Source organism: Meriones unguiculatus, chromosome 12 (assembly GCF_030254825.1).
Source record: "Meriones unguiculatus strain TT.TT164.6M chromosome 12, Bangor_MerUng_6.1, whole genome shotgun sequence".
NCBI lineage: Eukaryota > Metazoa > Chordata > Mammalia > Rodentia > Muridae > Meriones > Meriones unguiculatus.
Genome location: NC_083360.1, coordinates 98,709,049 through 98,732,852, shown reverse-complemented (window position 1 = coordinate 98,732,852; position 23,804 = coordinate 98,709,049). Strand labels below are relative to the sequence as shown.

The 23,804-nt window shown below is 41.9% G+C and overlaps 2 protein-coding genes across 7 annotated transcripts in view; one reads left to right on the top strand and one right to left on the bottom strand.

Annotated features, from left to right (window-relative positions):
• Window positions 1-286: 286 nt before the first annotated feature.
• On the bottom strand, window positions 287-13,650 carry Mdh1 (malate dehydrogenase 1). Its single transcript, XM_021654327.2, has 9 exons — window positions 13,445-13,650; window positions 9,155-9,253; window positions 8,458-8,554; window positions 7,370-7,545; window positions 5,973-6,095; window positions 2,741-2,917; window positions 2,232-2,345; window positions 1,537-1,626; window positions 287-618 (listed from the first exon to the last, which is right to left on the bottom strand). The coding sequence occupies exons 1-9, from the start codon at window positions 13,445-13,447 to the stop codon at window positions 493-495; spliced, it is 1,005 nt and encodes a 334-aa protein (XP_021510002.1). The 5' UTR covers window positions 13,448-13,650; the 3' UTR covers window positions 287-492.
• An 82-nt stretch (window positions 13,651-13,732) lies between these two features.
• Window positions 13,733-23,804, top strand: part of Wdpcp (WD repeat containing planar cell polarity effector) — a 242,957-nt gene continuing 232,885 nt past the window's right edge. For all 6 annotated transcript variants that reach the window (XR_009584944.1, XR_009584943.1, XM_060365184.1 and 3 more), the window contains exon 1: window positions 13,733-14,058. The gene's annotated coding sequence lies outside the window, so the exon portion shown is untranslated. The remainder of the gene's footprint in view (window positions 14,059-23,804) is intronic.

Here is a 23,804-nt window from a genome sequence, read left to right as displayed (position 1 = left end):
CCATTACTCTGTTATAGAATATAAGGAAGATAGATTACCTGCAATCTCCTTATAGCTATTTTTAAAATCGAATTATCAGTAAAACATGAGTCAACCTTTAAGGACTTAAAAATATAAATAACTCATTGAAGTAATGAGATCCCTTTGAAATAGACTGATTGGGTTTCCTTGTCAGAGACTGATGCTTTACTTCATAACATTTTCCATCTTTAGTTCTTTTCCTGAATAGCAGTCCTCTGGCTTGCTGAAGAAGGTAAGCGTTAGCTGGAAAAAGAGGCTGAGAGGCTTTCACTTGAATATATTTTTATTTAGATTGCAGCACTAACAGCATGATAAACATTCACAAATCTATTCCATGAAGCACATAATAGTTAAAATATGTTTCGGTTCACAATTTAAGTATAGCATTATTACTGTTTGGTACTAGGCTCAAAGACGACATTTTGATTCCTCAGCTTTGGGATATTTATTGATGTCAACATGATTATCTAGTCACGCAGAGGAAAGAAATTCAAAAGCAGTTTCTTTCTCTTCTGCCAGTTCCTTTGCAGTAAGGTCCATTTTCTCACGTGAGAAATCATTAATAGGGAGGCCTTCCACAAACTTCCAGGACTTATTCTGTTCAAGAACAATTGCAAGAGATTCAGTTAGTGACAGTCACCTTCTAGTGCAGCACAGTCTAGCTTACAGTGACGTCTCAAAGCACATCTGTTTTAAAGCCTGTCTTTAAACCAGTCCATTTTAAAACCCAGCCAGGGTCTCCTGTGTACTAGAGATGAGCTCTTCCACAACCAAAGGCCTAGAACACCAATTATTAACAAACCACAAGACTTCAGCATGGGGAGCGAATGCACCCTGTGTGACAGGAGCATCACCACGCCAAGGGCCCCGTGGGAATGGCAAGTCCTTCCCCTGCTCCTACTACTGCTACTGATGATGTGTGCAGACTGCATCAGCCACATCAACCATAGCTCCCTCCTCCTGCACGACTGCTCCCTGAGGCGGTTCCCCGCAGAGACCTCTGGATTAGCTCTCGGCCTCCTATTCGGCCATGTATAACAAAGCCTTTGAGTTTCTGGGATGCTGCTGTTGTGACATCATCAGGGCGCCTGAGCTACCCAATTCCAACTTTCTGAACATGTCCCTCAGGTCAGCCCCAAAGCAAAGGATATCATGATACTTAAGTTTGAAATGCACTGAATTTTAAAAGAAATCCACAGAAAGCTATAATGAACCACACCACAATTATAATAAAGAATAATGCTGAGTGAGTACTAGGAGTTTATGAGAAAATAAAATTCTATTTATGGGTACAATATAGTTATTGTAATAACAAGGTGTCTAGTAGTAAGAGCTGACTCTGGCTTTCCAGATTAGTTCCAATATTTAATTAATGACTTGGCATTAGAAAGGAATCTATCTATCTATAATCTATCTACCTATCTATAATATTATATACATATATATTACATACATATACACAGGCATAAAATAAATATATGTGCATGTGTGTGCACTCCTTTCATGTCACCCCACCTTGATCACGACGGGGAACGAGTAGAGGAGGTCATCAGGGATACCATAGGAGTTGCCATCAGAGATAACGCCCATTGACACGAACTCTCCCTGAAAAAGTGTCACGTTGTCATGGCTCACACAACACATTAACACACTACCACAATGAGGACAGGTGGCTTCCCTGACCGTGTGCCGAGGTGCCGTGAGGAGCCAGCAGAAACCCTGCTTCACAGACATCACCTTGTGTACTCTTCCGGATCATGTGTAGAGTAGGTCACGGCTGCACCATTCTCATAAGATTCAAAAAACAGTTTGTGTTTTTTTTTTTTTTTTAATTTACGTGTGTCTATCTGTGTATGCACATGTGTGTGCAGGTCCCTTGGAGCTGGCATTTTAGGTGGTTGTGAGCTATCTGATATGGGCTCTGGGAATGAACGTGGATCCCCTGCAAGAGAAGCTAGCACTCTTAACTGCTATGGGAAGCTATAGGTTAACTCTGATCCTATGGTAAGCCATTAAGTCTTAAAATCCCTTGTGATAAATGTCATGTAGCAGTTGACAACACAGCCTAGAAAGGTTAAGTAACATGCCTGCGCTCCTTGGCTAGCAGACTGGTGAGCTAGGAAGTGAACTGAGCTGGCTTAATTGCTCTTTTTATACTCTAGCACCAAGGGACAAAGCTGGAAGAATGGCTGTCAAAGGAGAAGCCTCACCTCTGGGGTTCCAAACCAGATGTCTCTGATGTGGTCCGAGATGGCCTTCGCAGCAGACATTGCACTGGACAGTTTCCGGGCCTTGATGACAGCAGCACCACGCTGTTGCACAGTCTGGGTGAGGGCAGAGAGACAGTGCTCTCTAAGCATGACATCAACATTCTCATCAGTCCCACGTGCAGCAAAGACCACTGTAGCCACTGCGTAATGAGTTTCCGCCAATGCTAGCCTTACTATCCTAATTCAGTTATGAACACCTCTTTGAAAAAAAAGGAAACACAGAGAAACAGATCTTGGCATAAACAAAACTAGATGGCTCAGGTTTTTTTTTTTTTTGACTTAGACAATCTCAACCGTGATGATAACTATGTTTTTGCATGACCCGAAAGAGTATGTCTATGTGTAAATATACTGTCCTTGAGCGTCCCGTGAGAGCCCTGGCTGGACACTCAGCTCGGCAGCGGGGTGTGCCTGCTTCTGCCTGACTGCTGAGAGGGCCCCACTCTTACCGTGATGAAGTCTCCCTTGAGCCAGCTGTCATCTTTCAGGGCTTCATACACACCAACTTCCTTTCCTTGCCATTTCACCTTAGCATGACTGACATCTGGGTACTGAGTTGATGAGTGATTTCCCCAGATGATGACGTCCTTTACATCATCAGCCGTTACCCCAAGCTTAAGGGCAATCTAGTTCAGTTGAAAACAGACACACCAGGTAGACAACTGAGCTTTACTGCGCTCTGTGACTTAAGTAAAGGTAAAAAGCTTCTGAAACGTTAAGCAAATACAAGCTACATAGATTTGGAAAAAGGCAAATATTTTTGCTCAGCAATATCCTAAAACACCTAATGCTGTCAACGACTACGAACCTGGAACATCACACTGCAGAGTATGGAAGAGCAGAGAGCACCCTGCAGTTTGTGATCAGATTATCAGCGCAGTAAGTTGCCCAGTGCAGACAGTGACCAACAGCTGAGCAGATTGTTCATGCGCACACATGAGTGCCGTTACAGTGACACGGATGCCACCTGCTCACTCTGGCCACATACTTGCCGTGTCGCCACGCTACTTGGGTGAAAGTATTGTTATGTACAATATATGAATTAATTTTCAATTAGTCATAATTAGAGATGTTGGTATTAGAAGGGAATCACATGACCAAACTTGCCTGCCCCTATGTTATAGATTTGAGAGCTAAAATAAGGAGGCTTGTAATGTAACGCAGGCGGAACGTCACCTTCCAATAAACTAACAAGAAGCGGAAAATGTTCTAAGCTGAAATGCATTGAAGACACAGGACATAATGAGCACGGCTTAGCACACTTTAGGCTCACACATTGCATTAGCCACAGCTACACACAATCTGCTGTCTTTTTATAATAAAATATTTGATGCATTTACGATACACTAATATTTATACCTTGGGTAAGAACCCAGAGTATACTAAGAACTTAACTCTTAACTACTCCAACCCTGTGAGGACCAGTGCCTGAGGCTTCTCTCACTGAGGCCCGTGGGTTCCCTTCCTCCCTTTGTTCAAGTTACCCATGCTCTGTTCATCCTGGAATTTCCTGAGCTAATAATCTTTTGGGCAACTGAGGACAGATACTCTGTGCCCCGCAGATGCCATTTCTGAGCCAGGCTGAAATTAATCACGCAGACAATAACTGCTTCCTTAGGCCCTTCCAAGTTTGTCACACACATCTGTTAAATTCTGACTAATTCTCCAGCCTACCGATGAGCGGCAGCACTGTCAAGTCCTTGTGTGTGCGTGTGTACTATGCGGTATGCGCCTCACACAGGAGAGCTGGCAGGTGACAAATCAGTCACGAGGTGACTGAAGCTTTTGACTATCTGAACAGATCATGGAGACTTGTCACGATCCCTACAAGAAAAGTTTATTTTGGGTTTAATTCCTTCTCATTTGGATAACGACTTCTATAAGAGGAAGAATACGCTTCTTCAGAAACTTCTGACAGCTCTTCCTATGCCAGACTGACATACTGAAGTCCTGAAACTGCCCAGCCAAAGGCTGTGAGCAACAGACTGTGTGCCAGAAGCGGTGCACCAGGAACACTTCACTGTTGGTTCATTCAAGACTTTTATCCCCACAAGGGAAACTATTTCAAGCACTAGGACAGAGTGACATTCTGTGACATTCGTAGAAGCAGAACTGTCCAACTGTTGCTGCTCCCAAGAAGATCATGGAGCAGGCTTGCCAGTACCACCTCACCGCTCTGCAGGGACCAAGAAGGCTTCACCGGTCAGCCCGCAGCCACCAACGCAGCAAACTTCTCGTCCCCTATGCTGTCCCTCGTGCTTAACTCCGTGAAATGCTATCCCTTCCCAGCTGCCACACCTCACACAACAGTTAATAACCGTCCAAGTCAGCTGGGCTGTCGAAGGTCTCTACCATACGGCTCTCTCTTCATAATGAAAACAGTGACAGCAGGGACCTTTCCTGTGTTTCATTATGTAACAGCACCACGCTATCACTACCTAGAAGATATACAAGGGCTTAGTTTATATTCAGGTGAATCTACAAGGTTCCATCATTAGTTAGCTCCATGATACTGGCCAGGCTCCCTGACCTCTCTGGGCTTCTCATGTTTTTTATCTATAAAACAAGCACAATAAATGCCTTTCACAGTCACCACAAGTATTAAAAGCTACATAAAGCACCAAGCTTATAGTAAACTCAACAAATGTAAATCACTTTCTCTTTTATTGGCTATTCCGGAGGTGAAAGGGTCAACTCTAAGCTTAGACAGTGTCTTTTTAACCTTAAATTCATATATTTTTTTCTGTTTAAAAAAGTTTTCATAAAATTAACATAATAGCACACTTCCCACAGAAGCGAGGATCTGTGGCTGAAGCAAGTTGGACAAGATAGTGCTAGAGAAAAATGAAAGAGGAGTGTCCTTGAGAACTCCAACCTCTTCATAACTCTTTCCTGCCCCGCTGAAGACAGAGGCTTCTCTGTGTAGCCTTGGCTGTCCTAGACTCATTTTGTAGACCAGACACAGAGATCCGCCTGCCTCTGCCTCCCTGACTGCTGGGATTAGACGGGCACTACTGTGCCCAGTGCTCATCATAACCTAAGAACAGAGAAAGCCACAGAAGCCAGAATGTGTGGCTTAGCCCCCAATGTTTTAAAAAGTTATTGTTAATCTCATAGTCAGTGATTCCTCTGACATCTTTATCTAAGCCTCCAAGAAATAAGGAATAATTTGATAATTATAGAAAATATTTTAAAAGAGTAAAATTGAATATTAAGTATAAAATTAGTTGCAGAGAAAAATGAAGCATAAACACACACCATTCAAGCCTTTTGTTCTGCAACCTATGACATGATTAAACTAAATCATGTGTCATGTGTTATTTCATTTGTAACTCATTCTGAGCTACTATAACGAGACAACATGAGCAACTGTACTGAATTATAATTGAAGATATATATATTTGTTATCCATCCATCCATCCATCCATCCATCCATCCATCCATCTATATCATACTTGGTTCAAAATTAGTTAGGTGAAGATAAAACTAAGGAAGAAGACCAGCCTGTGGCCTTTAGAAAACAGATTCAAAGACTCCCTAATTAAAAAAAAAAAAAAAAAAAAGAGGAATTTCCTGCTCAACAAAAACAACAAATGCACAAACCACCATTTAATTATTTTAAAAGTAAAAGAAAAATGTTTCAAAACCGAAATCCTAAGTTTTAAAAGCCATTTTTCTTACTTGAGATTTTGCTCGGTTGTGGTCCAAGCGAGTCAGGCAGCTGAAGTTCTCCTTAGGGATGGACGGGGCTGACTTGGAGGCTGTCAGGCAGTTTGTATTGGCTGGGTTTCCGACAACAATGACCTGATGGAAGGCACAGAAGACACAGCACACACTGACACCTGTCCTGCAGCATGTTTGACAGATGCCTATATTTCAATTTCTGTGATCTACAGGTCAGTTTCCGGCTGGCAATATCGAGGTCTGAGGGACACACCTATTTTGTTTTCTTTCTTTTTCGGGGGGTGGAGGGGTGGGAGTAGTGGTGGTTTTGAGACGGGGTTTCTCTGTGTAGCCCTGGCTGTGCTCAAACTTAGAGCTACACCTGCCTCTGCCTTCCAAGTGCTGGGATTAAAGGCATGCACCACCATGTCCAAATTACATCTTTATGTTTTACTATGGAGACAGATCATTTATTTGCCACAAAAAGGAAGAAATGTAAAGCTTCATCTTGGCAATTGAGTCATTCATAAAAGTTTACCTTTTAAATTTTTTTTTCCTTTTTTGTTTTGGAAACCAATTTGTTTTTGTGAATTAAGTATTTCTTAAAATGGCCTAATCCTAACCCTTAATTGGGATATTTTGTAAAATACAGATTATCTTCACAATTCCTCTAATTCTAATGAGTCAAAAAACACACATATCTCTTTTGGCCCCTGTAAGCACAAACTGGCTCTGAGTATCCCAGTGTGTGAGTACTCCCCACCGGAGTCCTTTTTTGCAGAGGGGGAATTAGCATATAAACAGAACCACAAATCCAGTCAGCCCAGATTTTACCAGCCTGACCACCTCTGTCTGTAATCTTTTACCAAGAGACCTGTGCATTCCTAATTGTTCTTATTTTTTGTTAATGATTACTGAGAAAAATGAACTATTTAAAATGAAATCTACAGCAAGCAAAAATATAGACAACTATGAAATATTATAAATAGGTCACTTGTGAAAATTGGTTTTGGAATATTAAGACAAATTTAGAATGAATATTAACAAACTACAGAGAGAGAAGAGGAAGTCAGGCCAACTCAGTTCAATAGACAAACTGTAACAATTGCATTTGGAAAACACGAACATGCTGAAGCTGCATCTCCAGTGACTGAGAGGAAAGGCACTGAGCAGCCATCTTCCAAAACACACAAGTGAATCTAACGGTCTCAAGTACTCCACAGTGGCACAGGAAGAGTGTCTTCCTCCCTCCATGTCTACCTGTACTTACTTATTGACCTTTGTATAGAACCGGAAACAAACACACGAAATTCTGGCATTTAAACATCAAAAGCAGAAGTTTGAAAATCAAAACAAAACAAAGCCCAGCAGCACCACCATCACCAGAAAAACTCATAAAATATGTTGCTAATCACCTTAACCGATTTCTTGGCGTACTTTTCCAGGGCTGCACCCTGGCTTTTGAAGATTTTCACATTTGCTTTCAGAAGGTCTTTCCTCTCCATGCCCTCCCTTCGTGGCATGGAGCCCACGAGGACAGCCACATCCAGGTCTTTGAAGGCAACCTCTTCTTTGTCTGTTGCAATGACATCTGTGGATATGGAAAACAACACAGAGAGCTACTTAAATGCCCAAGTCTGAAGTTTTCCTTTTCATACTGAATCTTTCAAATTGTATACATGTTTATTTTCATAATTCATGTTGATACACTTTTCAGAAGCCTAAAAACAAGATAATACAAACTTATCCACTCTGCCCCACCACAGGAACACAGCTGAAAGTCAATAATTATTTTGCATTTTTTACCTCCATAATTAACTCAATTAAAACAACTTTGTAGCTTTTATCATTTACATAATTATGTATGATACAGTCTTTTTTTTCATTTATTACCAAAGATAACAGAAAAGAAAAACAAATTCACCTAACCTTTAGAATGCAATTACTTTAAGGGTTAAGATGCTAAGCACAAGTTGAAAAATAATGTTTACTGGGGCATACTGTACTGGGGACAATGCTAAGGATTGTATTCTATCAAACGTAATCTTCACATTTCACAGATGAAGAAACTGTGGCGTAAGGAAATTAACACCACCATGATCAGACAGGGAGGTCAGTTCAGAGTTCAACCAGAATGCCACATTGTCCATCTGACAAACACAGAGAACACTTTTTGTTACAGGGTGCTTCTGCTCCTTCTAAATAGACTTCTAATAACAGCACAATGCAAAAAACCCGGAGGTACAATCCTTGAGCATACTGTATTTAATTAGTACTATAAACTATATGCAGACACAAGGGAAAACAAGCCCTCAACTTGCCACTGACTGCTTCTTGCTTTTGCACTTACTGTTGGTATTCCTGCTTAAAAGTAGTGTAATTCAAACAACAACAAAACACTTTCTAATTGACAAGAAAATCCAATGAAAATCCACATCTAAAAAAAAACCCACCTTTGGTAAGATACAAAGTACGATCTGTTTTCCCTGACTTCCCAACTCACCTTTCAGAAGGGGAAGGGCGCAGTCTTGCAGTTCCATCAGGACCCCATTCAGAACACCCATCATGGGGGTGATATCCAGCAGCACGAGAATGATGGGCTGCCAAAGAGCAAGGACGGCCTCGGTTATGGCACTCCCTCTCACACAGAGTTCTGCCCCAGTTCTTGTTTGTGTAAGTTTAGCTTCCACTAATTAGTCAGAACAGTGAAAGGGAGATGCCACAGCTTGCTCTCCGTAGCTGCAAGTACGAGTTCCTTCAGAGAGCTAACTAGTGTAGCTGACATGAAGGGAAAATGCAATGATTTGTAGGTCAAGAGAAAGGATTAACAAATACTTGAGAAAATAAGTTTAGTGTACATAAATCCAACTTGCTAGAATTGGGGGGAGGGTGTTACCTGTGGAGGAGATTTCTCATGTGACATTTGGGCTCAGAACTCCATCATTGGGAACAAAGGACATTTTCTACAACTTTCTCATAGGCACTTCCTCAAGAGCCACTGTCACTAGTGACACACTCACCTGATGGCTACAGTTATTTCAGTGCCTGTAGGGTGGCCTAGAAACGCCTCACTGGCTTCTCCTTAGAGCAAAGGACTTATTACAGTCATTGGGGCCGCCCCTTCAACGTCTCCAACTAAACACGAACCTTACCAAGAACATTCTTTCGCTACGGTGCCAAGGTTTGTAGACATGCCTTACCTGGTCTTTACCAAAGACAGATCCATTTCCGATGCCGTACAACAATGAATACGCAATCTGACCAGCTGCTCCAGTCACAAGAACTCGGATTGGTTCAGACTGTAATGAGAAAGACCCAGTCACAGCTTATTGCAGTGTAACCTTGAGAAGGCACCACATGCTTTAAAAGCCGTCAGGACACCTTAAGGTCCCTTCCTGGCTCGCTTACCGCTTGTTTTTAGCAAAGACAGCACGAGCTAAGGAACTAAGCAACTTAGCCGCGTCCTCAGGCGGCCACTGACCAGTCGCCTTTCACTCTCAGCAAATGGCGACAGAGTGCAGAACTGGACTTTCTTACGCAATTATGTCCATCTTTGGGGGACATTTTGTAAAAAAAAAAAAAAAATAGGCCCACAATGTCATATGCATATTATGTGGTGATATAGACCCTGGCAGGCCGAAGGTCCTCACAAATCCTTATTATGCAAATCAAGGGAATTTTTTTTTAAAAAGAAAAACCATGCAATAGTTATATAACAGAAAGAAGCAGCTTTACAAGTTAAGAGGCTGAATAAAATAAAACACATAGACTAAAATAACAACTGTATTCAAAATGAGGGCTGAGTAATGGAAAAAGTCTAAATTAAGCTTGGTGAATTTAGAACAACAGAACCAAGACAAACCATTCCCTTCCTTGACAATGCTGGAGCACTGTATTGTACTCTGTCATCCAGTCCTCCTTCTGCTAACCTGCCAGGGGCCAGAAACATTGTTTCTTTTTATTTAGAACTCTCTCTCCTAGGTGAGTCATCTGTCTGAGACGGAAAGATGGATGGCCTGACATCAGCAGCACCAGTAGCTTGGTACCCACAGATGTCAAAAGAAAATTCAGTAAATAAGTATTGTTATAAAGAAATAAATCTGATCATAGCAGGTTTTACTTGCATTTCTTTCTCAAAAACATTCCCAGAATCAGGGTAGAAAAATGTAATCAAAAGATAAAACCCCAGAAATCTATAGAGAAAAATCTTGATCCTTGAATTTCTCTTTTTTTCTACATCTCTAGATACATTAAATTTAATATCTAAAAAAGCTAACTTTAATAAAAATATGTATCTATATTAATATGTACTTAATAAAACAATGTATCTCTAAAATAAACTGTATGTGTGACTAGAACATACTATTTTGCATGGCTACTTTCTGTTATACATAGCTATACAATACTTGTGTTCTGAGATGTTATCACCAGGAACCCTTACTATTACAGACAAACCTTTAATCCTGTATATGTATTTTATCTTGTCACCTCTCCTTTGTGAAGTTAAGAAACGAGAAGGGAAAAGCTTTTTGGGGGAGACTTTGCTACAATCAGAATTCTGCTCGCTGCTATATGCCAACTGTGGATAGAAATAGTTGCACAGCTGCAACTCAAGCACTTGCTTAAGCAACAGCTGGATTGCCCAAATACTGCTACATAAAGACTGAAGTGAGCACAGCTGGAAGCAGGCCGGATGTGCTTTTGAAAAGATGTTTTATACGTACGTGTGTACTGAGAAGGCTGGGAACTGAGGCCATATTTCAGCTGCAATAAGTAAAATTATGTCACAACTTTTAAATATTTTTATTACATTTATTCATTTGAGTGTGGGTTCTTGGAAACTGCTTTCACCTGCAGTTATATATTTACACGTCTGTCACTTGGCTAGAGGGTGCTGTTCCTCTGAGAGTAGTTTTCCTTTGACTAAAATTTGCACTCTTCATACAGGTTTCAACTTGTATTTACTGAGTGAATAACATAAGGGTAAAACTAAAGTGTAAGTGTAAAGAAAAGACAAAACCAAACCAAAACCACACTGCTATGTGGCAAATGCCTGCAGTCCAAAAACAGAAGACCATCACTGCCCAAAGCCCCCAACTTCAGCTCGAATACTATAAAGCAAGCTAGAGTGCAAAATGAGGGGAAACTGCTAATCACATCTCAAAGTTTGACCTTCTGGAAAGTCTGGAAAGGAGGGAGTAATGGGCTCCAGTGTCAGTCTGTAGTGAAGAGGCCGTGGTTAACTCATCAACAGTTGATTCTACCCCAGCAGTTTCCTTCTGCATCTGGGCAATTCCATGCCAACCTGATGTCTGATGAATATATCTGAATGTCTGATGAAGAAGTAGGTGAGGGAAAACAAAAACCGGTTTGGTTCTTCCTGCTTTCTGTGACCGCTGCAGTTGAAAGGCAGGATGGTAGGAGAGGCCCACTGACTTCCCATAATGTAACAGTGCCAATGCAGGTTACTATTCTCTGCTCAGATATCTGGGCACTCTGCCAAGATCCAAAAAGCAATGGCTTCTCTTGGCACGGCATTAATGACCTTCCTGCAGATCCAGGCTGTCTTAAGAATGTGCTATTTAGTTGAAAGGCTCGAATCCAAGCGTTCCCTCTGTTATCCCACAGAAGAGCATTCCTTTTTTAACTTTTTAGTTTATATGTGTTTCTGCAATATAAAACACAAGAGGTGTCATCCAGATTCCTCTGGATATTCTGAGGTGACGCCCCTAGGGACAATGGCAAAGAGTTCCTTTAAAAATGGTTTTGAATTGGCTTTTAAAAAAGACTGCTCTTCTCATTCTTTTTGAGACAGGCTCTCCCTATGCAGCCCTGGCTAGCCTGGAACTTGGTATGTAGACCAGGCTAGTTTTGAAATCATAGAGCTCTGTCTGTCTCTGCATTCCAAGAGCCCTGGAACTTAAGCCATGCACAACCACGAAAACTGACAGCTCTTTTGTAATCCAGTAATTTGCTCACATACTCTTCTCAGGAGGCAAGACAGTTCTGAATCACATGAGTGCAACATGACAGAACTCCTCTACCTGGATCATCTCACGTCATCTGGCACAGATGTGACCTTCTAGTGTATAGCAAACATAACACTATAACCAGGGCCCTGAATCTCCCTGACCTTGGGAAATCAATGACCTTCCCAGTCTGTTTTAAGATTAGATGAAACAACCTCTAAATTCTCTTTAAACTTTCAACACTCTGAGTGATGAGGCACAGAGCATCAGATGTTCCAGTGCTGGCATTGTGGGTTCTCCTAACTGGGAACTTCAGCTAATTGACTTGTTAAATGCACAATACAATCCAGGTAAATGGGAAGAGTAAGAGACCTTAGGTGCAAACCTTGTGACCTTGAACAACTTGTATTCTGGGTTTCAACAAACTAAATTTTAGTATTGAAGTGGGGTTTTGGTTAAGATGACTTTCAAAAAAGGTTTTCATCTAGGTCTAAAATCCTCAAGTCTGAAGTTCTTGGATACCTACCCCCATTTTATGACTAAAATTATTATGGCAGAAACTGCTTAAGCCATAATTTAAATAACTACTTATGTGCTCAAATAGCTAGGCAACAATTACTGGGAATTAGTAATTTTCCCCTTTAGGTCTCATAGGAGGCTAAGGGAATTTTTTTGTCCTTGCTTGAAAATACGTCTTTTCGGGTTCTGCAAAATTTCCAATTCATCCAACTATTTTCTCACACTCCCCATCATGAGATTAAAGGAGAAAATGTATTTTTAAAATATAAATTCTAAAGTGCCGTAGCAATTTCCAGTCTGGTGGTAAATGTCACCTTCAAAGAGTACGCAGATTATTCCTACGTCAGAGCTCTCTCGCTTCCCCCTCCCCCTTCAGCTGGAGACAAGATAGGAAGATAGAGCGATCTAGAGCCTCAGCAAGATGGTTGCGTTACATCTGCTGAAGGTCTTCTGGACTTCATGACAGAATAGTAAAGACTATCTGAACTAACTGGCTAGTGATGCTAACGGGTCCTGGCATTACAAAAGGAGATCAAGAATTGGTTTCCAGTAACATTTGTTTTCTTTGAAATTAGGGATGGCGGAAACATGTCTCCTGAAAACGGGGATCACCTTGGGCACTACCTCAACCTCGGAGGCCCATTCCTTCCAAGAGCTTAAAAGGCAAAATAGGTTAGGATCTAATTCTTTCCCTCCCATCAAATCTCACCCCCGCATCAAATCCTTTAACGTCCTTCGGAGAAATCTTTGGCCCTCAGCCACGAGTCAGGATTGAGATGTGTCTCTCCAAGGACAACGGATTCTCCGAAGTCCTTTTAAGAGCCCCAGATGGAAGGGAACCCTTTCCCATTACTGGGTTACTGCGACAGTCCAGAAGGATGAGTCGGGTTTTGCAAACCGCGCAGAGGACAGCCCTGACACTACTGCTTGTTTAAAGTGCCCCAAGCCCAGGATGGGGCCGAGCGGCCCAAGCTGCTGCAGGATTCAGGGGCCCACACTCACCATGATTGGGAACGGCAAGGTCGATTTCTGCACCTGCAAAGGCCGGCTCCGGGAGTCAGGTCACCTCTACAGCGGAACCACTCTGGGAGTGAGCGCGTACTCGCCAGAAAAGGCTCGGCCGGGGGGCCCCGCCCCTTCTGGGAAGAGTAGTTCCTGCGGAGGCTCTCCGGCGCCCACCTTCGGCGCATTCCTGCCGGCTCTAAACTACACTTCCCGAAAGCCCCTTCGCCTGCGCTTCTCGCGGACGGTAAAGTAGTCCCCGGGCCTTGCCTCTGGGATTGGAGGACGGCTGTGAGCGGAGGGTTGGTGCTTTGACTGAGCCGCTTGCCTGATGGCGCTCGGCAATTGGCGGGAGGGGAGGCGTTAACTAGAGGGAGGAGAAACAGCCCCGAGCGACGACACCCGCCTTTCCACCAAGACGCTATCCTCCCCCAAGTCTAACGAGGCCAAGAGACCTTCCGCTGCATGCAGCTCGCTCGCCCCGGAAACAAAACCTTTTAAAAACCCACCCTGTCAGAAGCGGGAGGAATTGACGCGTCCGGAAGGACGGACAGCTTCGCCGTTGCTAGGCGACAAGGCAGGCACACCTGAGCGCTCTCCCGACCAAGAGACCGGTGAGCTCGGCCCGGAGGGTTCTTCTTCTTATTGGGTCCAGACCAGGGTGCGGCACGTAACCCGGCTCAGACCCCGCCGGCCGGTCCCTTGTTAGTGCCAGGAGCATGTGGATGGTCGTTGAGGGAGGAGTGTCTTGTGGCGTGCGTCGCTGAGACCGTCCCAACGTAAAGCAGATTTGTCTGCGCACTCCTTGTAGGAGTTTGTAGTACACGGGTCTAACTTTTCTCTGCCTTCGAGAACATTGACTTTTTCTTTTTTAAACTAATCTCCTTTTGGAAGCTGGATGCGCTTTAAAACGTCTTGATAAAGCTATGGCTAACTCGTTCCAAGGGAGGTCGGGAGACACTGGTTGTTTCAGGCAGAATGTTAGCAGCTACAGCAACTCCAGGAGCTTTCATTAAAAATCAGAGTTGATAAGAGAGTTGCCGTAGTGTGGATACTCACAAAGGCGTCATGCTTTGGAACAAACCAATGAATATGTTGTTGGTCTAACTTCAGAATTTTCTGCTTTGGAACAGACCAATGAACTAACTTCAGAATTTTATGTCACTAGTAAATGAATTCTACGTGGATTCAGTTTTGTTTTCGGAAAATGTACTATTTGGAGAAAGAAATATAATGCCTTCGGGTTGTCTTAGTGAGGATTTGTATTTCTGCAAAGAAACACCATGACTGAAAGGAAGTTGGGTCGGAAAGGGTTTACTTGGCTGACACTTCCACATTGTAGTCCATCGTTGAACTTCCCTTAGAGCCCAGGACTGCTGGCCCAGCGATGGTACCACCCATAGTGGGCTGGGCCCTCCCCCGTCAATCGGTAAGAAAGTGCCCCACAGGATGCCTGCAGCCTGATCCTAGGGAAGCATTTTTTCAACTGGGGCTCCTTCCTAACTTCATGACTCAAGCTGGTCTCAAGTTGACGTAAAACCAGCCACTACAGGGTCCAAAAGCATTTAGGCTTCAGTAGACTGTGACTAACTCCTTGAACCACTTTACTCGTTTGATGCTTTTTGTTTTGTTCTTGAGCACTGTCTCTTTTACACTGGAATGCTATCCACACTTAGTTCATTCCTGGTTCTTTCTGTTTCCACTTGGTTTTCTGTTACTTTGTAGTATTTCCTACCGAACAACTGTAAGTGCAAGCACCATACTCTAGGTTTAGAAAGCAAGCACCCACTTTTACTTGATGGTTGAGGGTGAGATTATAGGATTTCCAGGTGAAGAGTGAAGGACTGGTATAATGGACATTTTGGTTTCTCAGTTATGCTGTATAAATACGTTTTTGTTTTAATCCCGTGTGAGATTTTTTGTTGGGCTATAGTTTCTCCACACCTGTTAATTGTCTTGTGTGGGGCATAGCTTTTGCTGGCTGGTAACAGCCTGCCTTGTGAGGAACAGAGAGGGGCATGGTCTAGGGCTCTAAGGATATAACTTTGAGGGCCCAGAAAGAGAGATGGTGGCTTGGTGCTGGCGTGTGGCGAGTAGCAGTGTGGAGAGATCAGAGAAATAGACGGTGTGGGGGTTTGGAGCAGACAGATGGGAAGAAACGCTTTGGGGCACAGTGGCGTCATGGAGACTGCTAGCTGTGTCTGCTCTTGATGGAGATTTATATAGAGCCCTAAAAGAATTCATTGACCCTAAATAGCTGAGAGAAGTAATGGGGTCCTCTTTCCCCACTAACCTTCTCTCTCCTATGTAGGGTTGGGAGGTTGAGGCCTAAACACTCCAAATAAAGTAGAGTTTTAAAAATGAGCACTACAGGCTGGAACTGATTTAATGGGGACTGTTCTAATAAATCTGTCATGGGAATTTAAGATAACAGTTTTAGATGAGATACTTTGTTAGGCTGTGGAGATTGAGAAATGAGTGGGACACAATTAATGCCTTTTATTAACCACTGTAGCATGAAACACAACTTTGTAATTACTAATGGTAACAGTGATCTGGTGAGTAATTGTTAAAAGATGTACTCTGGGGTTGGAGGGCTTTTCTAATAGGGTAGGCAGAGCTGCATTTATAGTGCCTTTGTGCTGGTTAGTTTTCATCAGTTTCACACAAACTAGAGTCACCTGGAAAGAGAGGCTCTCCTGAGTGCTTGCACCATGCTGTTAAAGGCATGCACCGCTACTATTGCTGGTTGTCTTAGTTCAGGTCACTATTGCTGTAATGAAACACCATGACCAAAGCAACAGGGGCTAGTGGGTCTATTTATGCTTCCACATCACTGTTCATCATTGAAGAAGGTCAGGACAGGAGTTCAAATAGAACAGGAACCTGGAGACAGGAGCTGATACAGAGGCCATGGAGGAGTGTTGCTTGCTTGCTTCTAGTGGTTTGCTCAGCTTGCTTTCTTAGAGAACCCAGGACCACCAGCTCAGGGATGGCACCATCCACAACGGGCTGGGCTATTCCCACCAATCACTAATTAAGAAAATGCCCTACATGTTTTCTACAGCCTGATCTTATGGAGACATTTTCTCAGAGGAGACATCTCCCCTCTGACGATTCTAGTTTGTGTCAACTTGACACAAAACTATCCAGCACACTGACTGATATGGCTGGTACCAATCCTGGGCAGACAGGTCTAGGCTATATATAAAAGCCAGCTGAACAAACCAGTAAGCATCATCATTCGATGGTTTTTGTTTTAGTGTTTGCCTTGGATTCCATTAATGATAAACTATGATGTGGAAGTGTGGTTGAAGGAAACCCTTTTCTCCCCCAAGTTGCTTTTGGTCAGTGTTTGATCACAAAATTTGGTGGAAGAAAGTTATCTGAGCAGAACCAGGGGCAGCTTCTCTTCAAGGAACCATTTCTTTTACCATTGGGTTTCCTATGGCACGAACAACTTCTGAAACAGAATGGACCTTGCAAAGCCAAGAAGTCCAGTTTTTTCCTCAACCATTGTCTTTTATCTTGAAAGAAACCATGTTTATCGTCCTGATGTGTTTATTTATAAGACTGTTCAGGTTCAGATTGCATCAGTAATGGAGGCTGGAGAAGGAGGATCCCACTAAGGATAAGGTCTCTGCATATTTTAATATGTGCTGCAGGTCTTGGTGGTTTGAATGAATGACTCCTATAGGCTCATATGTTTGAATCACAGTCCCAGGTTGGTGGAACTGTTTGGGAAGGATTTGGAGTGGGTGGCCTTGGTGGAGGAGGTGTGTCACAGGGGAGGACTCTGAAGTTTCAGAAGTCTCCAGTCATCCTCTTTGCACTTTCTGCCCCTGTTGAAGGTCTGAGGTATGAGCCCTCAGCTGCTCCTGCTGCCTTGCCTTTACTCTGTCCTATGGACTCTAAACCCCTGGAACCATAAGCCCAGTTAAACTCTTTTGTAAGCTGTCTTGGCCTTGATGTTTTAGTAGAATGACAGGAAAGTAACCAATATAAGGTCTGTGTTCACATATTTATGAGTTCTAATAACTTTGTTGAGATTGTTGTTGCTACTACACAGTGGGCGGATTAAGCAGAAAACATTTTTTTTTTTTCTCATAATTGAGGCTGGGAAAGTTCAAGATCAAAGTATCAACAAATTTGGAAATTTGGTCACAGATAGATGTAATTTCTTTACCTTTTTCACATGTGAATCTTTATGGACAGAAACATCCAGTTTATAGCACTGTATGTGAGCTTATCTCTTTTTCTAAGTTCTTGGTGTTAAACATTCTTTGTAAACTTCACAGTAATTGTCATTCCTGTGGAAGGAGGGAACAGAGATGTTATTGGAACTGGGCTCCTATGCTAGCCCCTGACTGATTAAACTGAAACTGAGTCACATGTAAAATTGTGCAATCTAACTGAAACTTAGAGGAAGAAGTAAATCTTCCTCATAGAAGAATTATTTTGAAAAGAGATTTTATTTTCCCCCAGGGCAGATAATGAAGTAGTCCCATTTAACTCTTGCCAGCCCCCTTAACAACACATTTTTCCCATACCTTATGTTAAAGCTAGTCAGCTTTAAAAAATATTTCTTTTATTTTTTTGAGATTATAATATAATTACATCATTTACTCCCCTTTTTTCTCCAAACCCTTCCATATGGGACCCCCCTCCTTGCTTTTTTTTTTTTTTCCTATTCTGTTTCCTGTTCCTACCTTGGAAAACCTATTATTCTGTCATTGCTCAGTGGGAACTCTCATTCTATTTTGTAGGATAGATTCGGCCCAGATTCTTGAATTACAAATAAAACCCAATCTAACCTGTAACTGAGCTGCTGTAATTTTGTCGGACATCTTTAGCCTTTCTTAGTGTGTTAGCTCTTTGTATCCCACAGTTCTTTGCTCATCCCAAGCCTCCGGAGCTTGCCTGAGCCCAGGCTTCTTGCTAGCCAACATCCAGGTCTTGTCACAGTTCTGCATTTCAGAATTTTTTTTCTTTTTGGCTTAAGTCTTTTTCTTCTCTTTTTCCTCGTGTGTGTGGTGTGTACGTCTTCCAGTGTGTGCGTGAACATGTGCCTGCAGACTCTGTGCTGTGTGTGTTTGGATGTGTGTGGGACTTGAGGCCCCAGTTGAGGTTAGGAGTCTTCCTTGATCTTTCTCTACCTCATTCATTTCAGCAGGCTCTCGTGCTTGAGCCCTTCCTCCCCTCTGCGTCTGGTCTAGAGAGCTAGCTTGCTGCTGGGATCTCCTCCTCTGCCTTCTACTGCTGGAGTCACATAGGACACTGTGCCTACCTGGAATTTATGTGGATCCAGATTCCTGTCTGTGTGCTTATACAGCTACTGCTTTAACCACCGAGCCATCTCCCAGCCCTGGCTTGAATGTTTTAAAATGCTGGGCATGACTATATCTATTTTGATATATATTTCTAGGAAATGATAAGGAGTTTGTGTTTACATATCAGTATTTTTACATGAAAAAATCAATAAAAAGTTGTGTAAAACAAGTTTTTATAATGTTTTGTAGGTGGGAAGGGTAAGTATGGACTGATTAATTATTAATTCATGTGACTTTTTATAACTATAAAATATGTCCACATGTACAAGAGTAAGTACCAGCACATTTTACCTGTGAGGGGGCTGGCAATATGCTCTTAGGCTAGATCAGAAATATAATTGGACCTACCCATATGAAAATTATTTCAGTGATCTGTGAACTGACAGCTCGTCTCAAATCTCTTTGAATTTGGCTGAAAGAAAGAACTGAGAAAAACAGACTTGGAAAAGGGGTACCTTTAGGTATTCAGATCTTTACTGTAAGTTGCCTAAACTTTGCCTAAAATTATATAGTTCCTTTCTCATTTGAAGTTCCTTTGATTAATTTAATATGCTACGAAAATGTTAGGAAACATTGCAATAATACTAATTTAGTACTGTCTTAAACAATTTGTATCTTTCATTTTCAGTAATCCTCTTTCTTTTCCCACCGGCCCTGCCTCTTCTTTATGTCTTGTTCTGTTTTTGGTAACATGATGAATTTAGTAAGGGCTGTTTACCAGCATAAGTGAGGATTTATTTACAGGCACTGGACACCTTATCAGTGGCTACATCCCTGGAGAAAATGTTTCTCCTTCCACTACCAACCATTACTGCAATTAGATCTCCAGGAAGGGTAGGCCCCAAGAGCTCCTCCCCCTATCATGGCAGACATTGACTAGCTTAGTCTTTTGCAGGTCCTGTCAGTCACAGTTCCTGTGAGTTCCGCAGTGTGGCCGCCACGTCATACCTGAGAGTCAGCATTAACCACCTTCCTTCAGCCCTTGCATTGTTTCCATCCCTACTTGTGTGATAGTTTTGAGCCTTGGCTGGTGAGGGGGGAAGGAGGAAGGTCATATAGATTTCTCATTAATGGTTGGTCATTAAACAGACAGTTATTTTCCAATACCTTGACAAGTTGTGAGTCTCTAGTTACTACTGACCACTGCAAAAAGAAGCTTCTCTGTCAGAAACAGATAGTAACACTGGTCTGTGGGCATAAACATACTTATTTAGAAGGCAGGCTGATGGACACATGATGTCCTCTGTAAGCTAGATTAAGGAGTATTTTAGCACGGTTGTGTTTATCAGGTAATATAGTATGTTGCAATCCAGGAATTTTAGTCGTGAGGTGAAGCAGCACATTTGCTATTATGCAGTAGGTGTGAGGCTCTCTGTGTGCTCTGCCCTCTTGGAAAACAGTCTTCTGGAGTAGCACTGCCTGTTTCCCCAGTTTCACGTGAGTTTTCATGCTCAGGTGGTTTCTGGATTCTACATAAACAGTTGCTTTTTTGTTAGGCAACAAACGATGTACACTAAACCATTGTGCTAGATTTGGAGACATAGTCAAATTTTTTTTTCTTTTTTTTTCATAGTCAACTTTTTTTTCTGTAGAAATATGGTATGTTTCACACATTTGTGTGCTATCTTTGTGTAAGAGATATGCTGACCTCTGCATAGTTCAGTTTTAGGGCATGAGCAGCTGAAGTGCTTACCTCTTTTGGTCCAGATCAGCATTATTTTGGATGTTTAATTTAAATTGCTGAAAATATTTGAAATGCCAGAAGCAGTAACTTTGAGATCTTGAGAGATGATGTCAGATCTTCCTATCCTAGGCCTCCTGGGGCTCACAGGAGCTTGTCTAGTATACAGTTTCTCCTCATACTGGTTTTATTTGTAGCAAATGTGAAATTGGCATACATTTTTTAAAATGCAACATAAGACTTTTAAGCCTTTTGCTTTATTCTGTTTGTTTGTTTCAGACAAGATCTCAAATTAGTCTATATTGGATAAAAATTCACTATATAGTTCAGGATGGCCTCAAACTCACAGAATTCTCTTTCCATAGCGTCCTGAGTGCCTCAGTGCGGGGTTTACAGGTGTGAGACACTCACCCAGATGGGACTGTTAAGCTTTTATATAATTATTTTGTTATAATCTGATTTCCTCTTACTGAAAGTAGCTAAGTGATAGACAGTAACAGAAAGAAACCCTTGCTGTTGGCCTAATTAGCTGCATTTTTTCCTAAATCTCTATTTTGCTACCACTGCCATGTAATTAATAATAGTTGTTAGGTAGTAGAGTATGCATTAAAATTTTTTAAAAGGTAATAAATATTTTAAAATGAAAGAGTATACAGGACTAAATATTGATTTATCGAAAAGAAAGCGTGACATATGGTTTTTTAAACATAAGAATAACGTGATTAATCTTGGAAATTCTTTGGTTTAGATGACATGCAGAACATTTTTAAAAGTAGGAGGTCTTTCTAAAATGGATGTGTAGTATTTTAAAAACAATTATTACATTGGCTTCGATGTCTCAAGCAGAGTTAATCCTCAAATCAAACATAAGAAAAGCAAAACAAAACAAAACAAAACAAAAACCCAACTTATAATTTAACTTAAAATTATAACCATGTTGGAGATGGATGCAGTGGTGCATGTCTGTAATCCCAGCACTCAGGGCAGAGGCAACAGGTCTCTGTGAGTTCAAGGGCAGCCTGGTCTACAAAGTGAGTCTAGGACAGCCAGGGCTACACAGAGAAACTCTGTCTTAAAAAACCAAAACCAACCAACCAAATAAATAAAATATAAAAAGCCATGTTTAGAACTGCCTCATTGGTAGTTCATATATGCATACAGTTTGTATCCATCCCCTACCATGCCTGCACGGATACACACCCTCACACAGGAGCACAGTACATTTGCGGGCCCTGCTTGTGTAGACTTGCTGTCCTCTGTGTCCTCCCAGCTTTGCTGCAGCTGCTGAAGCAGCTTAACTGCAGAGAACGTGGCCGGCATTTTCAGGGGTCATCACGCACGGACTGTTGTAACAGCACCAACATTTCAGTCATTTCATCTTCATGTAACCAAGTCGCTGTGAGTGGGTGAAGGGAGGGCCGAGTAGAGTCAGTGTTTAGGCCCCGTTCGCTGCGTTTGATTTCATTGCGTGTAGCGTGTGTGTCACACCCGTAAACATGCATGTGTGCGCGTGTGCTGCTGAATGACATGGAGGTCAGAGGTAATTTGTGGGAGTTAGTTTTACTCCTTCCACCATGTGGGTCTCAGGGATTCAACTCAAGCTGTTGGTCTTTGGGGCAAGTGCTCTTCACCCACCAAGCTTTCAGCCTCCCTACCTTATTTCAAAATTTAGGTCAACAGGAGAAAACAATCCACCAGGGTTCTTATGGATAATTACAGTTTCTGGGTATATCAGCTATTCTATCTTGAGTTTTCCTTTATTTAATTGGAAGAAGTAAAAATTAATTAGTTTCTATTCTTAGTCATGTGACCTTGAGCATGCTTCTTGGTTTTTGAAAGACATAGTTTGCACTTGGTATGATAACACAGGATAGCATTTAGTTTGGAAACAGAATGAACAATTGTTCTTCCATAGACACCCATGTAAATCAAGTGATGTGGAGAATGCTCATAAGTCCTGCTTCTACACAACTCTGAAAATAGTTGATATATCCAGAATTAATACATAATGGTGGCCACCTTCAATCTCAGCACTCAGGAGGCTGACTGGGGTGGAGGACAGCCAGGGCTGTATAGTGATACCCTGCCTCAAATAAATAAAAGCAAAAAAGATGTAGGAACAGATTGCAGAATATACATTCATATAGATAAATATTAAAAATATAACAATGAATGAAAAATTGCATTACATACGATCCTATTTTTGTAAAAATAATTGTATAAATGCTGTAGTTTGGACATGGTTTGTCCCACTACAGATTGGTATGTTAGAGACTGGTTCCCAATGTAAGTAAGGTGATGATTACTCCTTTAAAAGGTGGCGACTCTGGCTGGTACTTAGGCAGAAGGCCGCTGCCTTCAGAAGAGATTAATGCCCATCTCTCAGGAGAGAGGTAGGTCTCCTAGACTGGATTAGTTACTGTGATATTGTTGAGTTGTACAGGAAGATCATACCATGTGTTTGGCTTGTATTGCATGCATTTGGGCTGTAATCCCTTAACAGACAATCTTAGGTGTTAGCATCTTAGATGCCCTAAAAGATCAAAATCCTTAGAATCTAATATCTCAAGAGTATAGTTCTGAAAAAAAAAAACAGAAAAAATCCCCCCAAACCCAATAAACGTTGCTCTAAGACTTTTACATTTTTAGGAGAGTTGTTTGGGAGATATAAAAATACAACAAAACCCTGTGTAGGCCGCATTTCACAATTGTAGCCCACGTATTTTCACAAGCATAAATTCCCAGGTATTCTAAGACAGTCATATGGATATGACACTGATAAGCAGAGAAGTTTCATTCATAAATAAGTCAGAAGCTGAAGTGTATGAATATACATCAATATGGTGGGTAATGAAACCCAGATTTATAATACAGTCAGCTGAAACTAAGGTGTTTGTTAAAGTCATTAAGAAACTCTAACAGGGACTGTTGCAGGTATTCAGCAGGTAAAAACACTTGCTGTGGGAGCCTCGTGGCCTGAGTTTCATTCTTGTGGATCCTGTGGAAGGAGAGAACTGATTCTGAAAAGTTGTCCTCTGATTTCCAGATGTGTATTGATACACTTCTGAGCCCTCTTCTCTCTCACTTAAAAAAGCCCAGAACACATCATGGCTGCGTCTGCAGCCACTAAAGAACGAATAGCTTGTTAAATGTCACTTTCCGTAATGCAGACACACGAAGGGCATGAAGTTCCAGCATTGTCTCTCGTACACACATAGATATTACACTCCTTCATGGAACCAAATTTGCAAGTGATTTCTTAGGGTTTTATTGCTTCGAAGAGATATCATGACCACAGCAACTCTTGTAAAACGAAACATTGAATTGGGCTGGCTCACAGTCTCAGAGG